This window comes from Cajanus cajan, chromosome 4 (genome assembly GCF_000230855.2).
Source record: "Cajanus cajan strain Asha chromosome 4, NIPB_CcT2T_4, whole genome shotgun sequence".
In the NCBI taxonomy this organism is placed as follows: Eukaryota; Viridiplantae; Streptophyta; class Magnoliopsida; order Fabales; family Fabaceae; genus Cajanus; species Cajanus cajan.
The window spans coordinates 56865240-56879816 of NC_138520.1; the positions used below are offsets into that span (position 1 = coordinate 56865240).

Sequence of the window (14577 nt, forward strand, 5' to 3'; positions counted from 1 at the left end):
GAAATGAGTTAAAGAAGAAATTTAATAAGAGAGAGATAAATAAGTTGGAGAAATAATTTAATAGGAAAGAGAAATGAGTTGGAGAAAGAATTTAATAAGAGAGATAAATGACTTAGAGAATGAAGTTTTTTTTTGTTCGTTCCTAGAGTATCCACCAAATCAAAAGAAATGAGTTATTTTTTTATCTTATTTAATAAGAGAAATAAATGACTTAAAGAATGAAGTTAATAAGGGAAAGAAAATATTTTTATTTTTATTTAAAATTAAATTAAATTACTATAATATCTTTTATACAAATTAACCAAATCAAAATAAATGAGTTATTTTTTTATCTTATTGATTGTTTAGTTTTTTCCTTAAGCTGAATGATTAGAAAATAGAAAGTTGTCGGTGGGCGATATTTGGATGTAGAACTTTTGGACTTTTGATCATGCCAACAAAGATATATTGATTGTGGTTGGAAATTTAGCATTTCATATCTCTATTGCGTTTTAAAATTTCTAATATAATAGTTGAATGTTGAAACTTGAATTGCCTAACATAACAAATAGGGGCGAGGATGGGCTTGCAATTTCAGGAAATTTTTAAACAAATTAGTAGAATTGCTTATAAATAAAATAATTTCTGATAATTTAACTTATAGATAAAATAATTTCTGAATAATTTTGAATAGAAAATTTATTTATTTATTTGTTATTGTTTAAATTACTATAAATTGTTAATACAAGTAATTTAATATTTATATATTTTAACTAAAATTTAAAGTTTAATTTTTAATTTAAATATAAAGTCGTTATTAAAAATATTTTTTATTTCTAGATAAACTTAATAGAATTTAAAGTTTAATTCTTAATTAAAAGATGAAATTATGATTGAAAATATTATTTTATTTATAAATAAACGTAGAAGGGATTTATATCTTCTGGTTATAAGTAGAAAATCTATATCTTTCTTTAAATTACATTATATATATAATTCAAAAGCAAATTAAAGTCAAAAGATAGGTCTTTGTAGGGAAACTTCTGCTTCAGGAACTTGACAATACTTTAATTTTTTTATATGACAATATAACATTATTATAATGATAGCAAGCTTTAGTGTTTTGGAATGCGATTTGACCCAATGGCTTTGTGTCAAAAGTGATGGGGGTGATTTGTAGAAACTTATTTTCTAATAAGAGTATTATGCCTTTTTGTATGCAAGAATTCATAAATTTCTCAATATTATATGATATTATCTATTTTTATATAAGTTTTTATAGATTTACTTTTAATAATCATTCAAAAAAATTTATTCTAACGAAGATTTTATGTTTTTTAAATTTATATTTATCCTCTTATTTTAATAGTGTAAAATTTTATTAATTAAGGTATATTCTACACAAGAAAACAAACATTAAAGATATGTTATTCAATCTAACAGTTGGATTTACAAAATTCACATTTAATATAAAGTTATTAAATAGTGTAATACTTGGTAAAAATTACACCGGTGTAATACTTGGTATATATATATATATTAGTGTGGTGAAGAAAGGATGTTATTACGATATATAAATGATTGTATAATATTGTGCATTCTTTATCTAATTTATTTATTTTATTAGTTACTAATGTATTTGTTATATATTTTTTTCTTTTTTTGTATTGGTGCATTTATTCTATTTAAATTTTAATCTCTACAAAATAAGTTTGTTTTTATTTAATCTTCTAAATTGTAGTTATTTTTAATTCTATCTTTTCATATTCAAGTTATTTTTATTTTAGTCTTCTCAAATTTTGGTCCTAATTATTTTCATTTTGAAACATTTTTTTTACGAGATGAGATCGAAAAGCATATTCAAAATGACTAAAAACAAAACTTATCTTACATGAGCAAAATAAATAAATAAATAAATAAGTTATTTAAGCTTAAATAAATAGTTTGGTTGTATTCGACCCCCTACCATATGTGAAAATTTGTAGAGACGGTGACAGTCTCAATATCGCAAAGAGAATTAGTATGTGACCTAGTAAACTGAGGATACCCATCCATGTAGGAAGAAAGAATCATTACTTGTTTGTTCTCGGTGTAAGAATATCATATAAAACTCATAATACATTGTATGAATACACACCAGTGTTTGTATACCATTAACTAAAATTCACATAGAAAGGCACATTTTCCCTTAAATGACTTACTTGAAAGGTCACTGTGACAATGAGCACTATTCTGGCTCACCTCACTGTCACTCCAAAGATGCTATAAGTCAATGATAGTCACAGTTGTACAGAAAATTTAGTTATTTTTTTTAACGAAATTAGTGAATAATAATCTGCATAACCCATATTACTTACGCCAGTGAGCACTATCCAGGTATAAATATTACATCCAACATTCCTACTCTGAAGAAATAAACAAATTAAGTTCAACTATGGTGCTGTTGACACGAGTTAACACAGTCAATGAAATCTATTATCACAAAATGGTGTTCACAATCCAAATAAAATATATTAAACATATAAAATAAAATTGCATTGCAGATTAGTGCAAAGTTGACAGTGCTTAGGATTCTAAAAGCAAAATTGAATTTATATTTATGTACTACCAGTCTAGTATTATTGCAACGTCTCCGTTCCGTAAAAGCAACTAAGATTGAGTTAATGGTGAGGGGTTTGGATAGGTTCAAACCTCATTGCCACTATTATATAAAAAAGAAAACTAGGTTCAGAGATCCCTTTTTGCTTTCAATATAGGTCTCTGAATTCTTTTGGATATAAAAGACTACTGACAAAGAATATATGTGTGTATATATATATATAAGTGATGTTAGAACCTAAATCAGGAAATTATTTCCACAGCTTTACATAGTTGTCATAACTTGCAGAGGCAACCATTCCAGTGACAGGAGACTGAGCCAAAGAAGATATTATGTTTTCATGAGCACCAATTGTCATGCTTTTGTTCTCGGACATGTTCCATAACTCTAAGGACTGCGGACCACAAGGAAGAAAAAAAATATATTAGTAAATTAGCTGGCTGATTAACACATTATGATGCAAAGTAATTGTCACAGTAAATGTACACGTTTAACAAAACTTGCCAAGGTAAAACATTTGTTTTCCCTTTGATGATTTGAGATGTCAAAGGTACTTATGTTGAGGATTTAGCTGCTGCCTTAAGAAATGATGTTTGCTAGTTCATGGAAGACATGACAATTCATGATACTTTTTAATCCAATTTAAACGAAAGTGAAGGAAAGGAAAGTAGAAGTAAACTCATTAGTTAGTACCAGAATTTGGATGAACATTAGTTAGTAAACTCATTCACTGACCAAGCCAACAATGTTATCAAGTTGAAATTCCAATAAGTGGTACCAATTTGGACTGTTATATATCCCACCCAACCTAGGTGTAAGTTATTTTCATTAATAATGAATGTTAGGTGGTATAAAGTGTCGGGGAAACCAAAAAAGAAAAAAACGATAAAAATGTTGAGGTTTGACATACAAGAAAAGAGATAAAGATCGCAAATCAGGAAACCAGTTGGAGAAGCATCTATTATGGATCTGATAGAAACTCACCCAAGGTGGTTTGGCCAGGTGAGATAAAGATGAAATGGAAGATGATCTGATTATAAGAGTTAGAGGAAGATCAATGAAAATTACTCAATTAGAAACAGTGATGACCATAATCCAAATGGTTTACAGAATTTCTGGTTTTATGTGGAGACTAAGGGTGTGATGATGTTTTCAGTGGAGAAGTGTTGAGGATAGTTCCCAGTATTAGAGTGAATGGATGCAGTTCAGAAGTTTAGTTTTGAATCCAGTGTTCATTACAACAGATAATGAACAAAAAAGCTTACCGAATTTCCTCCAATCACCAATAAAGTTGAATAACTTGGATGAAAAACACAGGAATGAAATTGGTTCCCAGTGGAGTTGAACTCCTGAAAGCATTCTCCTGAGGTCAAACTCCAAACCTTCACCAAATTTGGACTCACAGATGCCAAGGCGTCACCGGTCGCATCCCAGCAAATATAGCTCACCGGTTCAGGATGACCCTGCAAAGACAAAATGATTTAACAACAAAATCCATCAGAGATGCAAACCACAATAAAAATAAATATATTGTTTGCATAAGGTAACCAATATTCAGTTCCACACTTCCACCTACGAATTCTAGTGTCTCATCTGCTTTCTGATTTGCCCAGTTAATTTTTTTTTTTATATTTATCTATACTATTAATTAAATTATAACTTCAACATGGAGATTGGATACAAGAAGCACATCATTAAAAAATAGAAAGAGGATGAGAGAGAATGGAACAAACTCTATCCAATATTTAGACATAAGCTAACATGAAACTTTTGTAACACAAGCAACCCATAATTCATTAAGGGGATAGATATCAAATTTCTCTCTCTACAATTATATAATTTCAAGGATAGTTGTTTAAAGGAGATTACATGTTCAAAAGCCACCTTAATTGTGGTCAACCCTAGCCCGTTTAGTTGCATCTCTTTAGGACCTACCTTGATTGTGGTATCAAGGGTGATGGTTTAGTCTCACATAAACTAGAGATATGACTTAGCTTATAAATTTTAGACAGTTATCACCTTACAAGTTGTTTTATGAGGTTTTTAGGCCCTGATTTCAAATTCTAAGATTAAATTGTATTATAGATGAGTAAATACGTATATAGATTTTACCTGGAGAGAGTAAATTTGTGAGTCAGCTTCAACATCAAAAATTGATACTCCTTTATCAGAAGCCGCTGCCAGGAAATGTCCCAGTCTAGGCTGAAACCTCACTTGTGCACTAGCTACCTGAAACAATCAATTGTGAAAAAATATTAGAGACGCATGATAAAATATTCAAAAAGGAAATGCCATACTGCATTTACTCAACAAACCTTAGTTACACGTGTGCAGGTGGACGAAGTAATATTCCAATACCGAATTTCATTTTCACCATCACAGAAGCAGAAAAGTTCAGTCTTCTTAGGATGGAAATCAAGAGACATTATAGGTCTAGTGTGCCCACTATATTCCCGCACACAACGGCTTGGCTGCATTGAAAGGAAGAAAAGAAAATAGTTAATTGCAATTTGTAGAATACAATTGCAAGAAATGAATGATTGTAAAACGCAGGGAACAAGGCCCGAAGAAGATAGTGTCCCATATACGAGTTTTAAACATCAGATGTACAAGTTGCGCATATTATTTATGAGAACCAGGAAAGGTCTGTTACATTGGTTGTGTCCCATAACCGGACAGATTTATCAATTGAGGCAGTTGCCAACTGAGGTGAATTTGGTCTGAACCGAACATCTGTAATAATTGATTTGTGTTCTGCAGGAGTGCTCTCGGTCTGTAAAGTGTCCATGTTCCACATGACAACCTAATGCATGTCCCCACAAAAAGTAACATATACAACTTTTAGTATTTAAATTTATATAATGAATGAAAAATTGCTCACAGCAGTTATTTGAAAATTAGCCTAACATTAGAGATCAATGTCTCATGTTCAGCCGTGCCAATATAAAAATCATTTACATGCACAAAAAATCAATCACAATAATCCTATCATATATAATAGGAAGAGATAATTCACAAGAACAGGATATGTAGGTTTGGGATAAAATGTTGCCAAAGGGAGATGCTTAAAAAAAAACTACGAAACAAGAAACAAAGGCATGATATAGAGTAGGAAATTCCTTAGAATGCTAGTCTTCAAATGAAAAGAACAAAAAATATAATGTTCAGCACCTATGTGCCTAGAATGAAGCACACTATCATTATTATCATGCATGTGAATTACCTTCATGTCATCTCCAGCACTGGCAAGCCACTTTCCATCTGAAGAAAAGTGACAAGAAGTAACCTTGCTGCACCTTGTTCTTATGCAACCAAATTCAGCAAAGGTGAAACCTGAAATGAAAAATGTGGTTAATGATACTTTCCAATAATAGTTTACAGATAGAGAAGAGAGATATGCATAAAGATTACCTTTTGAAGACTCTTTCTGTTGATCAGCTGGACTTTGTTTCACTGTTCCATAGAGATTTCCACCATCTCCACCATCATTTGATAGAAAGGATTCCACGGTATCATCTAAAGCATCAACATCTCCATATCGCTCCATGTCCTCCTGGTTTATGAAATGATAGCGTCCAGAGCTAAATAATTTGTTCAGCTTATAAACTCAGCATATTTCAAAAAACAAGGGCACTCAAATGTTCTCATCAAGATTAATGACTACTGTGTCAGTGTATAAGTAGTGGTCTAGTTAGTTTCAGTTATGTACAACTGATGACAACTGTACAGAAACAGCGATCTGATAGGAACTTATGATACAGTTAATGCTATAATAGTTTGATGCATTGTAGTAAGTATCGCACGATTCGCGATTCGTATCGTACGATACGATACGATTCCCAGGCTCCGCGATTCGAATCGCATGTTGATTCGTTTTTGTTCAAGTATCGCATGTGAATCGTGCGTATCGTGGCGTGAATCGAAAAATTCGCGATTCTGGACGAAACCGCACGATTTCGAAACAGCGGGTCGCGCCTCGAAAACAGGTCGGATCACGCGCGACCCGATTCTGGAAACCCTAAAAAAATATAGTTTTTTTGGGAAAAAAAAAGCAGAAAAAAGAGGGAAAGTGCCGATCCTCCACCGATCTGTCTTCTTCTCCGACGAATCTCCGTCGATTTGTCCTCTCCGGCGGATCTCCGTCGATCTGTCTTCTCTGACAGCGGCTCTGTCTTCTCCGACGGTGGCTCTGTCTTCTACAGCATCTGCAGACCAGTCTTCTTCTAAGACGGAAGGCAGCGGCGACGGCTTGAGTCTTACCATTAGAAGGGTTGCAGGAAAAATAATTTGGGTTGGAAAGGTTGGGCCAAATGGGCCAAATTTTATTTTATCTTCTGATTTGGTTACGGGGCCATTTACTTCACTAATTTCTTTTTAGAAAGTAACTTCTCTTTATTATTAATTATTATTATAATTTAGATAATATTTTAATTTTTTTTTAGAAAGTAACTTCTCTTTATTTAATCTAAGGGTTATATTTTATCCCTCTCATCTTTCATAATAAATTTTTTTTCATCTCTCATAATAAATTTCTTCTCACTTGATAGTTGATACGCTCCCTATATATATATGAGTGTTCAAACGACACCGGTGTAACTTTTACTAAGTGTTACACCGCTCAATAATTTTATATTAAATGTGAATTTTGTAAATCCAACCGTTAGATGAAAAGTTCATATCTCTTAGATCATATATGTCAAATTTTGAAGGTAATCAAATTGTTCATATTTTAGTATATTTTGAAATATATATTACGTCAATTTTGTTTTATGAGAATGAAGTATCAAATCATCTTAGATTAATATAAAATTTGATATATATGATCTAAGAGATATGAATTTTCCATCTAACGGTTGGATTTACAAAATTCACATTTAATATAAAGTTATTGAGCGGTGTAACACTTAGTTAAAGTTACACCGGTGTCGTTTGAACCTTCCTCTATATATATATATATATATATACACTATGTTTTTATTGATATGAATATATATACTGTTTTTATTGATATGAATTTTAAGATTCACGATGATTTGATTTACGATTAAAAATATAGACTTTCCAATTATTTGTATCTAGATTCAGCTAATATGGTTTAATGAACTTCAGTCTACAAACACTCCACTTCTTGTACTTATATGATTGATTATAAATAAAACATCACTCAGATTTTCATTCCTCTCTGTCTACTGTTCTTATCTTCTATTTGTTTGCTGCAATCTCAATAGTTAGCTAAATAAGACTTTTCAACTAATTATGACTGAACTAAACATTTGTAACAATAGACCAATGAGCTGAAATTACAAAGAAACATATGCCAGCCATACAGGTCAACAATCAAGATAGTTGTTATGCAAATTAAATCAATTAATTATTGACAAAACTTACCAGCAAATTTGACGATGATGCAACGCCTCCTGCTGCCTCTGTACCATACATCATCATGCTCTTTTGCACACTGCTAACATGCTGCATGCTGCTGGCTGTATTTAATCCATCACCAGGTGTATGTGTTGATGGCGGTGAATTGGGTGAAGGAACAGCAGTGTTACCAGTACCAGTGCTATATCCAGCACCAGAGTGTTGTTTTCTTTTTCTGTTATTCTGATGTCAAAGCAGAAATACAGTGTTAATTAGCCGTGAAATTGAAACAAATTTGTGGAGGGGGACAGAGAATAATAGAAATGAAATATAAAAAGTCATTGAAAATAAATCTACTTGCAGCATCAGCCTCAAAGGGATTAAAGTAGTACAAAAACAAAAGCAAAAAAAATCAAATCCCTGCTCATTTCCATTCTCCAAACACAACAAAATAAAAAATGAAGGTTAAACAGACAGCATAGGATGGACACTTGGTACCATGTACATCTGCTTACAATCTATTCAAAAAAAAGTGTGACATTAAACACAACCTGCTGAAGTTGCTGCTGCTGTAATTGCTCCTGTTGTTGAGATGGTGAATGTTGTGACTGGGCCATCTTCATCTAATACACATTAAAAATAAAACAAGAAAAATTAAAATTGACCTCCAAGACCAAGAGTTTAATCTGTTTCAATTTGTATCTTACACGAAAGGCATATACAATGTAGATATTACCAACTCAGAACTAATTGTCTTACTTATCAAGAAGAGAATGGAATAAATATACAAGGTAAGCACATTTTTTTTGTTTTCTATTCAATTAGTAAGAGATCATGTCCACATTACTTTGAGACATGTCTTATTTTTTGAATCAACAGAAATCATGAAGGAAATAAGCTTATAATAGCACACCTCAACCACTTTGGTGACATGAAAGTTCCCAAATCCTCATGTATATAAGTGAGAGGTTAAGGAGGGCCTTTCAACATGAAATCTCATCCCCTTTCCCATGGAGAACTTTAGAGAAATCTGTTGTCACAAATCTAGACTGATTTTTTAAGTGACTTTCTATGTTCTTGGGATTTTTCGAATCTCAAGGGAATGGAGCCCCATTGGTGCCTTTTTCTTTTTTTTAACTTAGTCCATTCTTATAAAGTCTTGATATCAATACTTCTGGGAATCAGAAGTTAACCAATCTAATAATTCTACAATAGGTAGTTTACAGATGAGAGGAGAAGCAAATTCCTAATGATAGAAAATTTAAAATAAAAGACCTTAAAAGATTATAAAATATATTCATACACTTTAACAAATAAATGCTTGATACAACATTGATTATGTTGTAAATAGTGATAGTGATTAGTATGTCACTGGGCTTTGTATCATTGGAAAGATTAGAGTCATTGGAAATAGTTAAATTCTTTACTATTTGTTATTTATCCATTTATGTATAACATAGAAGTATCAAGGATGCCGGGTGCTCTCAAGCAATTCATAGAACTTATGTTGAATTTCAGTTAAGTCTATTCTTAAAATTTTTCAAATATAGTGCATGTTGAATTTAAAGATATTATGTATGTTATTCAAACATTGTTGTTTCTAATTGACATTTTTAAAATTTTGAAAACCTAGTCCAACCTTAGGTGAATCTGACTGCATTTGGCTGGTAGACTGACCATCCTTTGCACTTAAGCTACCTCGAGGAAGACCAGAAAGTCTGCGAGGATCCATATCACCATAATTAGAATTTCCAAGGCTATTTTGCGAATGAGCCTGTGCCATGACTTGTTGCTGTTGTGATGCCAAAACAAATTGGTTTTGGGATGTCAAATTGGGTTTCGGAACTTGTACGCCCAAATTAGGTCTTAGTTGATCAATTCCCTATAAAAGAAGGAATAAGTCAACTATTTCACTCTCGAGGAGTTTAACAGACTTCAGAGAAAAACATTGATGAAGATAACAGTCAACTTACAGCTAGAGGCCAGCCCTTCAATGGAAGACTTGTAACTCCTTGATTTAATCCTGCAGGATAAATAATAAACAAAATCAGAACAATCATTGGACCGAATCCATCATGTTCGATATTCTGCACTAAATGCCTAATACAAACTTGAGTAGCAATATCATGTCAAAGCCATGAGGGCATATCTCTGCAATAGATTAACATTGAATCTACACATAAAATGTACACTACCGATGCATGACAGAACCCATTACAAGGTTGACAGATTGCATTTTCAGTAGAGTTTCCTTCTTCACTAAGGAAGATACGTTCGGTATCATAATTTTAAACTTGTGACAAAGGATTATCAAGAAAAGCAACAGGAAAAAAATGTCTTTCTTTTTCACCAGAGTTCATTGGTCACGTGAAGCAGCACCCTGGCCCTCTAAACCACAGCAATGTACAGGAAAAGAGAGAGAGATGATGAAAAAGACAGAAAAAGAAAATGACTGGGAGTACACGCATATTTCTAATAATTGACCTATAAAATAAGAACTGGGATTATGAAGACAGAAAGTTAGCACTTCATGTACAAGGCCATAAAAAGTATACATTTGATGTAACAACATGAAGATTGGCACGTCTATAATACCTGCACTGCCTAGCCCAGATTTTGATTGTAAAATTGCTTGTCGATATACTGATGTATCCATAGGCAAACTCTTTTGAGAAGCAACTAAATTAACTTCCCCTTTGATGTCCTGTAAACTTAATGTATCAAGTTGCATGTCACAGTAGAGGTGAAAATAGAGTAGAGAACTTGAAATAGTAGAAAAAACACATGCAATGGCTAACTTAGAATATAGTTAAAGTATTTACAGTGGTCAAAGGAGTCCGCCCCGGAATTTGCTGCAATGCGGTGGACATATTCCCTGAATTTCCATGAACAAATTGGCTGAGGGGGCAAAAGGAATACAAAATATTAGCAGTTCGATCCAAGTTGTTAAGATCAAGTTAAGAGTAGCAATCTGGCTCACAGTAACTAAAAAGCAAAGCACATTTATTTACCCTTGATGACTAGCTGTTGATTTGAGTAGGGCCATCCTATTGGCATCAATAAGAGTTGGAGATGCTTCTGAATCCATTGAATGAGGGAGTTTAATTCGGTCTTCATACATTTTCATTGCCATCACACTTGCTGGTGACTGCCCCAACATTCCTTCAGAGTTCATGGCATTTATGGAACCACCAAGGGCAGGATGATTAGGATCTCTTCGCTGTAACTGAGCACTGCGTTGCTGCATTAGTTGCAATTGCTGAATTTGAAGTTGTTGTTCTCTAGCTTTTGTTTGCTGGTAAATATGCAAATACGTATAGATTCAGTTAGCTACCAATACTAAAAAATAGAATAACTAAGGAATAAAAAAGCATAGATGTTACAACATCACCTCAATGTACGCTGCAGCAGCCTCAGAATGTTTTTCATTTGTCCTTGAGATGAATATGTCCCAAAAGACAGACCACCACTCGTAAAGAAATCCTCCAGGTGCATCAATTGCTGTCAAAGACCAAACAGTACAACTCAAACTCATAATAATGTCAAAGACATATACACTACATTGTTCCACTGCGTTCATCATATATACCATCGTAAACTTGTAGTAATGTCCACTGAATTTGAGCACAGTTTAAACAAAAGACAAGATTTTGTTGGAAAAGAGAAAGAAAGAAGAACAAGCTCAGAGGATAAATTAACCTCCCAGAAAAACCAACTTCTACTGCTCTCTTTGGACAAGGAGTAATATAGGGAGGAAAACCATGAGAAAAAGAAATAGGAATGATGTAAATAGAAGGAAACAGAGTAGAGAAGAAAAAATGCCTTGCTGGGATGGATAGAAATAAAAACGGAAGCAGTGAAAAAATTTATCTCTATTTATTTGGATGACAGGATGATGAGTGGAAACAAATAAATAAATGTTAATAAAAAAATTATACTAATTAAAAAAACTAAATTTAAATTATGAAAAATGAACTTTTATGAATTTAATTAGAATACATATAAAAGTTTTTTACAATATTAAAATTTCCATATCATTGAAAATCATTGGCTTTTATGATAATTACTTTAAAAGTCGTATTATTGGTTGTTAGCTAATAGCTATGAAGCTCGGATACTTCAAAAATGGAAAAGTATTGATATTGTATCCATGTTAGATACTAATACCCCTCAAATACTTTTGGATACCTATCCAAAAGGTATCCAACCTTTTTTCTTTATTTTTTAAACTTTTTTTCTAGGATACTTCCATATACATATCCGTAAAGTATCCAAAAAGCTTGCCTTAAGCTTCTTGTGCAGTTATATTCTTTCTCATGCTTGAGAGGAATTGGAGTAGATTTATTCACTCTTTGATGGAAAACAATATAGATCCAAAAGGGGTAGAATATTTGGTTTTATTTGAATTTGAACCTTCAACTTTTGTCAAAAGGATAGACAAGGTTGTGGCACATTGGTAGAGATATACACCATCCACTTGATAATGGTGCTAAACTTCTTGAATTGACACAATAGTCTCTTGAAAACCAGACTTAGAATAGAAGTTGTGCTTCTAAATGATGGTAAGGAGGGGAGGAAAGTGATACAATTAGTATTAGACAACAATTTAGTAATAATGCTTCGAATTTGTTTTAAGTTCTACCCAAGATGCATTTATTGATATAGTTAACTAAAATTGGTTATGGTATGAGAAGTAACTGTATTTTATTTGTCTTTTTGTTATGATCACAAATATCATTTTGTGAATTGTGATCATCATAGTTATGAATTAATGAAAAATGATAAATGCAACTTCCTTTACCAATATCTTACATCTATATAAATTTTTCTATAATTTTTTACTAACATATCCAAGACGTATCATATCTTAAATTTCAAAAAATTGTCATAACTCCGTATTTGTGTCATATCGTACTAAGTATCCGGGCTTCACAGGTTGTTAGTATAAAAAATCTTTACGCTAATAGTGTATCAAAATTAAAATCTTTTTATTACATTTATTAATATATTTCTTGATATAAAATAATTTATGTTAATATGTTATAAAGAATAATTTGATATAAAAATAAAAATTTCAGACTCCCTTCTCCTTTCCACAGTTGATGTGGGGGAATTATTTTTGTCATGGGCCCACTCCAAAATTTTCATTTTCCCTATGTTCACACTCATCCAAACGATAGAAGAGTGATATCTCTCACTTATCTCCTTTCCCCCTAATTTCACCCAAACAAACACACATCGTATATATGTTTAACAGAGAAACTCCCCTGTACCAATGAAGTAGACTAATAAAAAACAACCCACCAACAAAAAGAGAGAGATAGAGAGAGAGACTAACAACTTACTTCATGCAATGACCATGGTGGTGAGGCAAGCTACAACACAACATTAACATTGTAAAGAATAACCAGCAATCTCACCTACTGGATCCGTGGAAACTTTTCCTTCTGTAACAAAAGCTTTTGCAGCGGCATGTAATTTTCTTTTCATTAAATAATCGTAAATATAAACATCAAGCCTGCAGCATAACATAAAAAACCAACGAGCAAATAAACATCAATAAAATATTTTTCACAAGATCTATAGGTCTGGATCAAATGCGGAAAAACAGTAAAGGGAAAAAAAAAAAAAAAAACCCAAGAATCTAGCAAGTGACAACACACATTTTATCCGCTTCCCAATTACTCTGATTCTGAGACATAGTGGACTTCATCTGGACAAACCCAATTTCCAAGAAACTAGAGATCTTCTCTGCAAAGAAGGAAAAGTTTATTCCGTGAACCTTAAATATTAGAATAACTCGTAATACAGGTAATTAAATTCCATACAATTACTTTTTCTCCTTGTTGAATTAAACCTTTCAAATGCCATGGTGAATTGAACTTTCACAATTGATGACAAAAAAATTCCTTTCCTTTCCTTACAATTCCTCTTATTCTCAGAAACAGCACAAAACAAAGAAAAAACCACAATCATACTACACAACCGTACCAGTTCCTCGGATCAAAGCTTAAACCGACACCCCGCAAGTTACCCACGACGCAAAAACCTATCCCGAGGCAAGTAAAACAAGAATTAAGCAAAAACAATGAGAATGGTTCAATTCAATTGAAGGGCAAGTCATAAAATGGAACCTTTTTTTCTTACTTTTCTGCAACGTTGAGACGGTGATGGACTAGAATGAAAGTGACCAGAAGGTATTGAGAGAGAACGCGCAAAGGATCAGCGTGTATCAAGGGAAAAATCTGGGAATTTTGTCAAGAATGAAAAGAGAAAAATAAAAATAAAAAAAATAAAAAAAAATAAAAAGAAGAAAGCGTGGAACAAGTTTGAGTGTGAGTGTGAGTGTAAGTGAAGTGCAACAACCACGCTCAAGTTTCGCACAAGTGGAGATAGATATTTAGAATGCAAACGTACAGGCTTATTAATGCAAGTTAGGGTAGGTTTCTTTTTTTTTTCTTCTAAAAAGTTTTACCCTGTAAGGATAAAGATTCTAAAATTTATACTCGAATTAAGAATGAAAACTTGGTCTTTAATTAATTGATATAATTATTTAATCAATCATACTAACAACTAAAGATTCTCAATTTCATACTCGAATTAAAAATTAAAATTTGATTCTTGATTAAATAATATAA

General features: G+C 32.3%; 1 protein-coding gene across 3 annotated transcripts; it reads right to left on the bottom strand.

Moving 5' to 3' along the window:
* Positions 1–2468: 2468 nt before the first annotated feature.
* On the bottom strand, positions 2469–14326 carry LOC109812863 (transcriptional corepressor LEUNIG_HOMOLOG). 3 transcript variants are annotated; one of them, XM_020376926.3, is made up of 19 exons: positions 14087–14326; positions 13931–13988; positions 13603–13685; positions 13360–13457; positions 11331–11440; positions 10951–11234; positions 10762–10837; positions 10535–10643; positions 9913–9962; positions 9579–9821; positions 8491–8562; positions 7967–8182; positions 5990–6131; positions 5802–5911; positions 5232–5381; positions 4894–5049; positions 4691–4807; positions 3844–4041; positions 2469–2972 (listed from the first exon to the last, which is right to left on the bottom strand). In XM_020376926.3, the coding sequence occupies exons 3-19, from the start codon at positions 13650–13652 to the stop codon at positions 2829–2831; spliced, it is 2325 nt and encodes a 774-aa protein (XP_020232515.1). In that variant the 5' UTR covers positions 13653–13685; positions 13931–13988; positions 14087–14326; the 3' UTR covers positions 2469–2828. The 3 variants fall into 3 exon arrangements, with proteins under 3 accessions (XP_020232515.1, XP_020232514.1, XP_082928777.1); XM_020376925.3 differs by having other exon boundaries at positions 13603–13690; positions 14087–14325; XM_083072651.1 differs by having other exon boundaries at positions 13603–13690; positions 14074–14325.
* Positions 14327–14577: the final 251 nt, after the last annotated feature.

Coding starts and splice junctions, on each gene's coding strand:
- LOC109812863 (XM_020376926.3), bottom strand. CDS start 13,652: ATGAAGTCCACTATGTCTCAGAATCAGAGTAATTGGGAAGCGGATAAA. Junction 10,838..10,950: donor TCAACAGCTAGTCATCAAGG/GTAAATAAATGT, acceptor TTGCCCCCTCAG/CCAATTTGTTCATGGAAATT. Junction 9,822..9,912: donor TGAAGGGCTGGCCTCTAGCT/GTAAGTTGACTG, acceptor CTTCTTTTATAG/GGAATTGATCAACTAAGACC.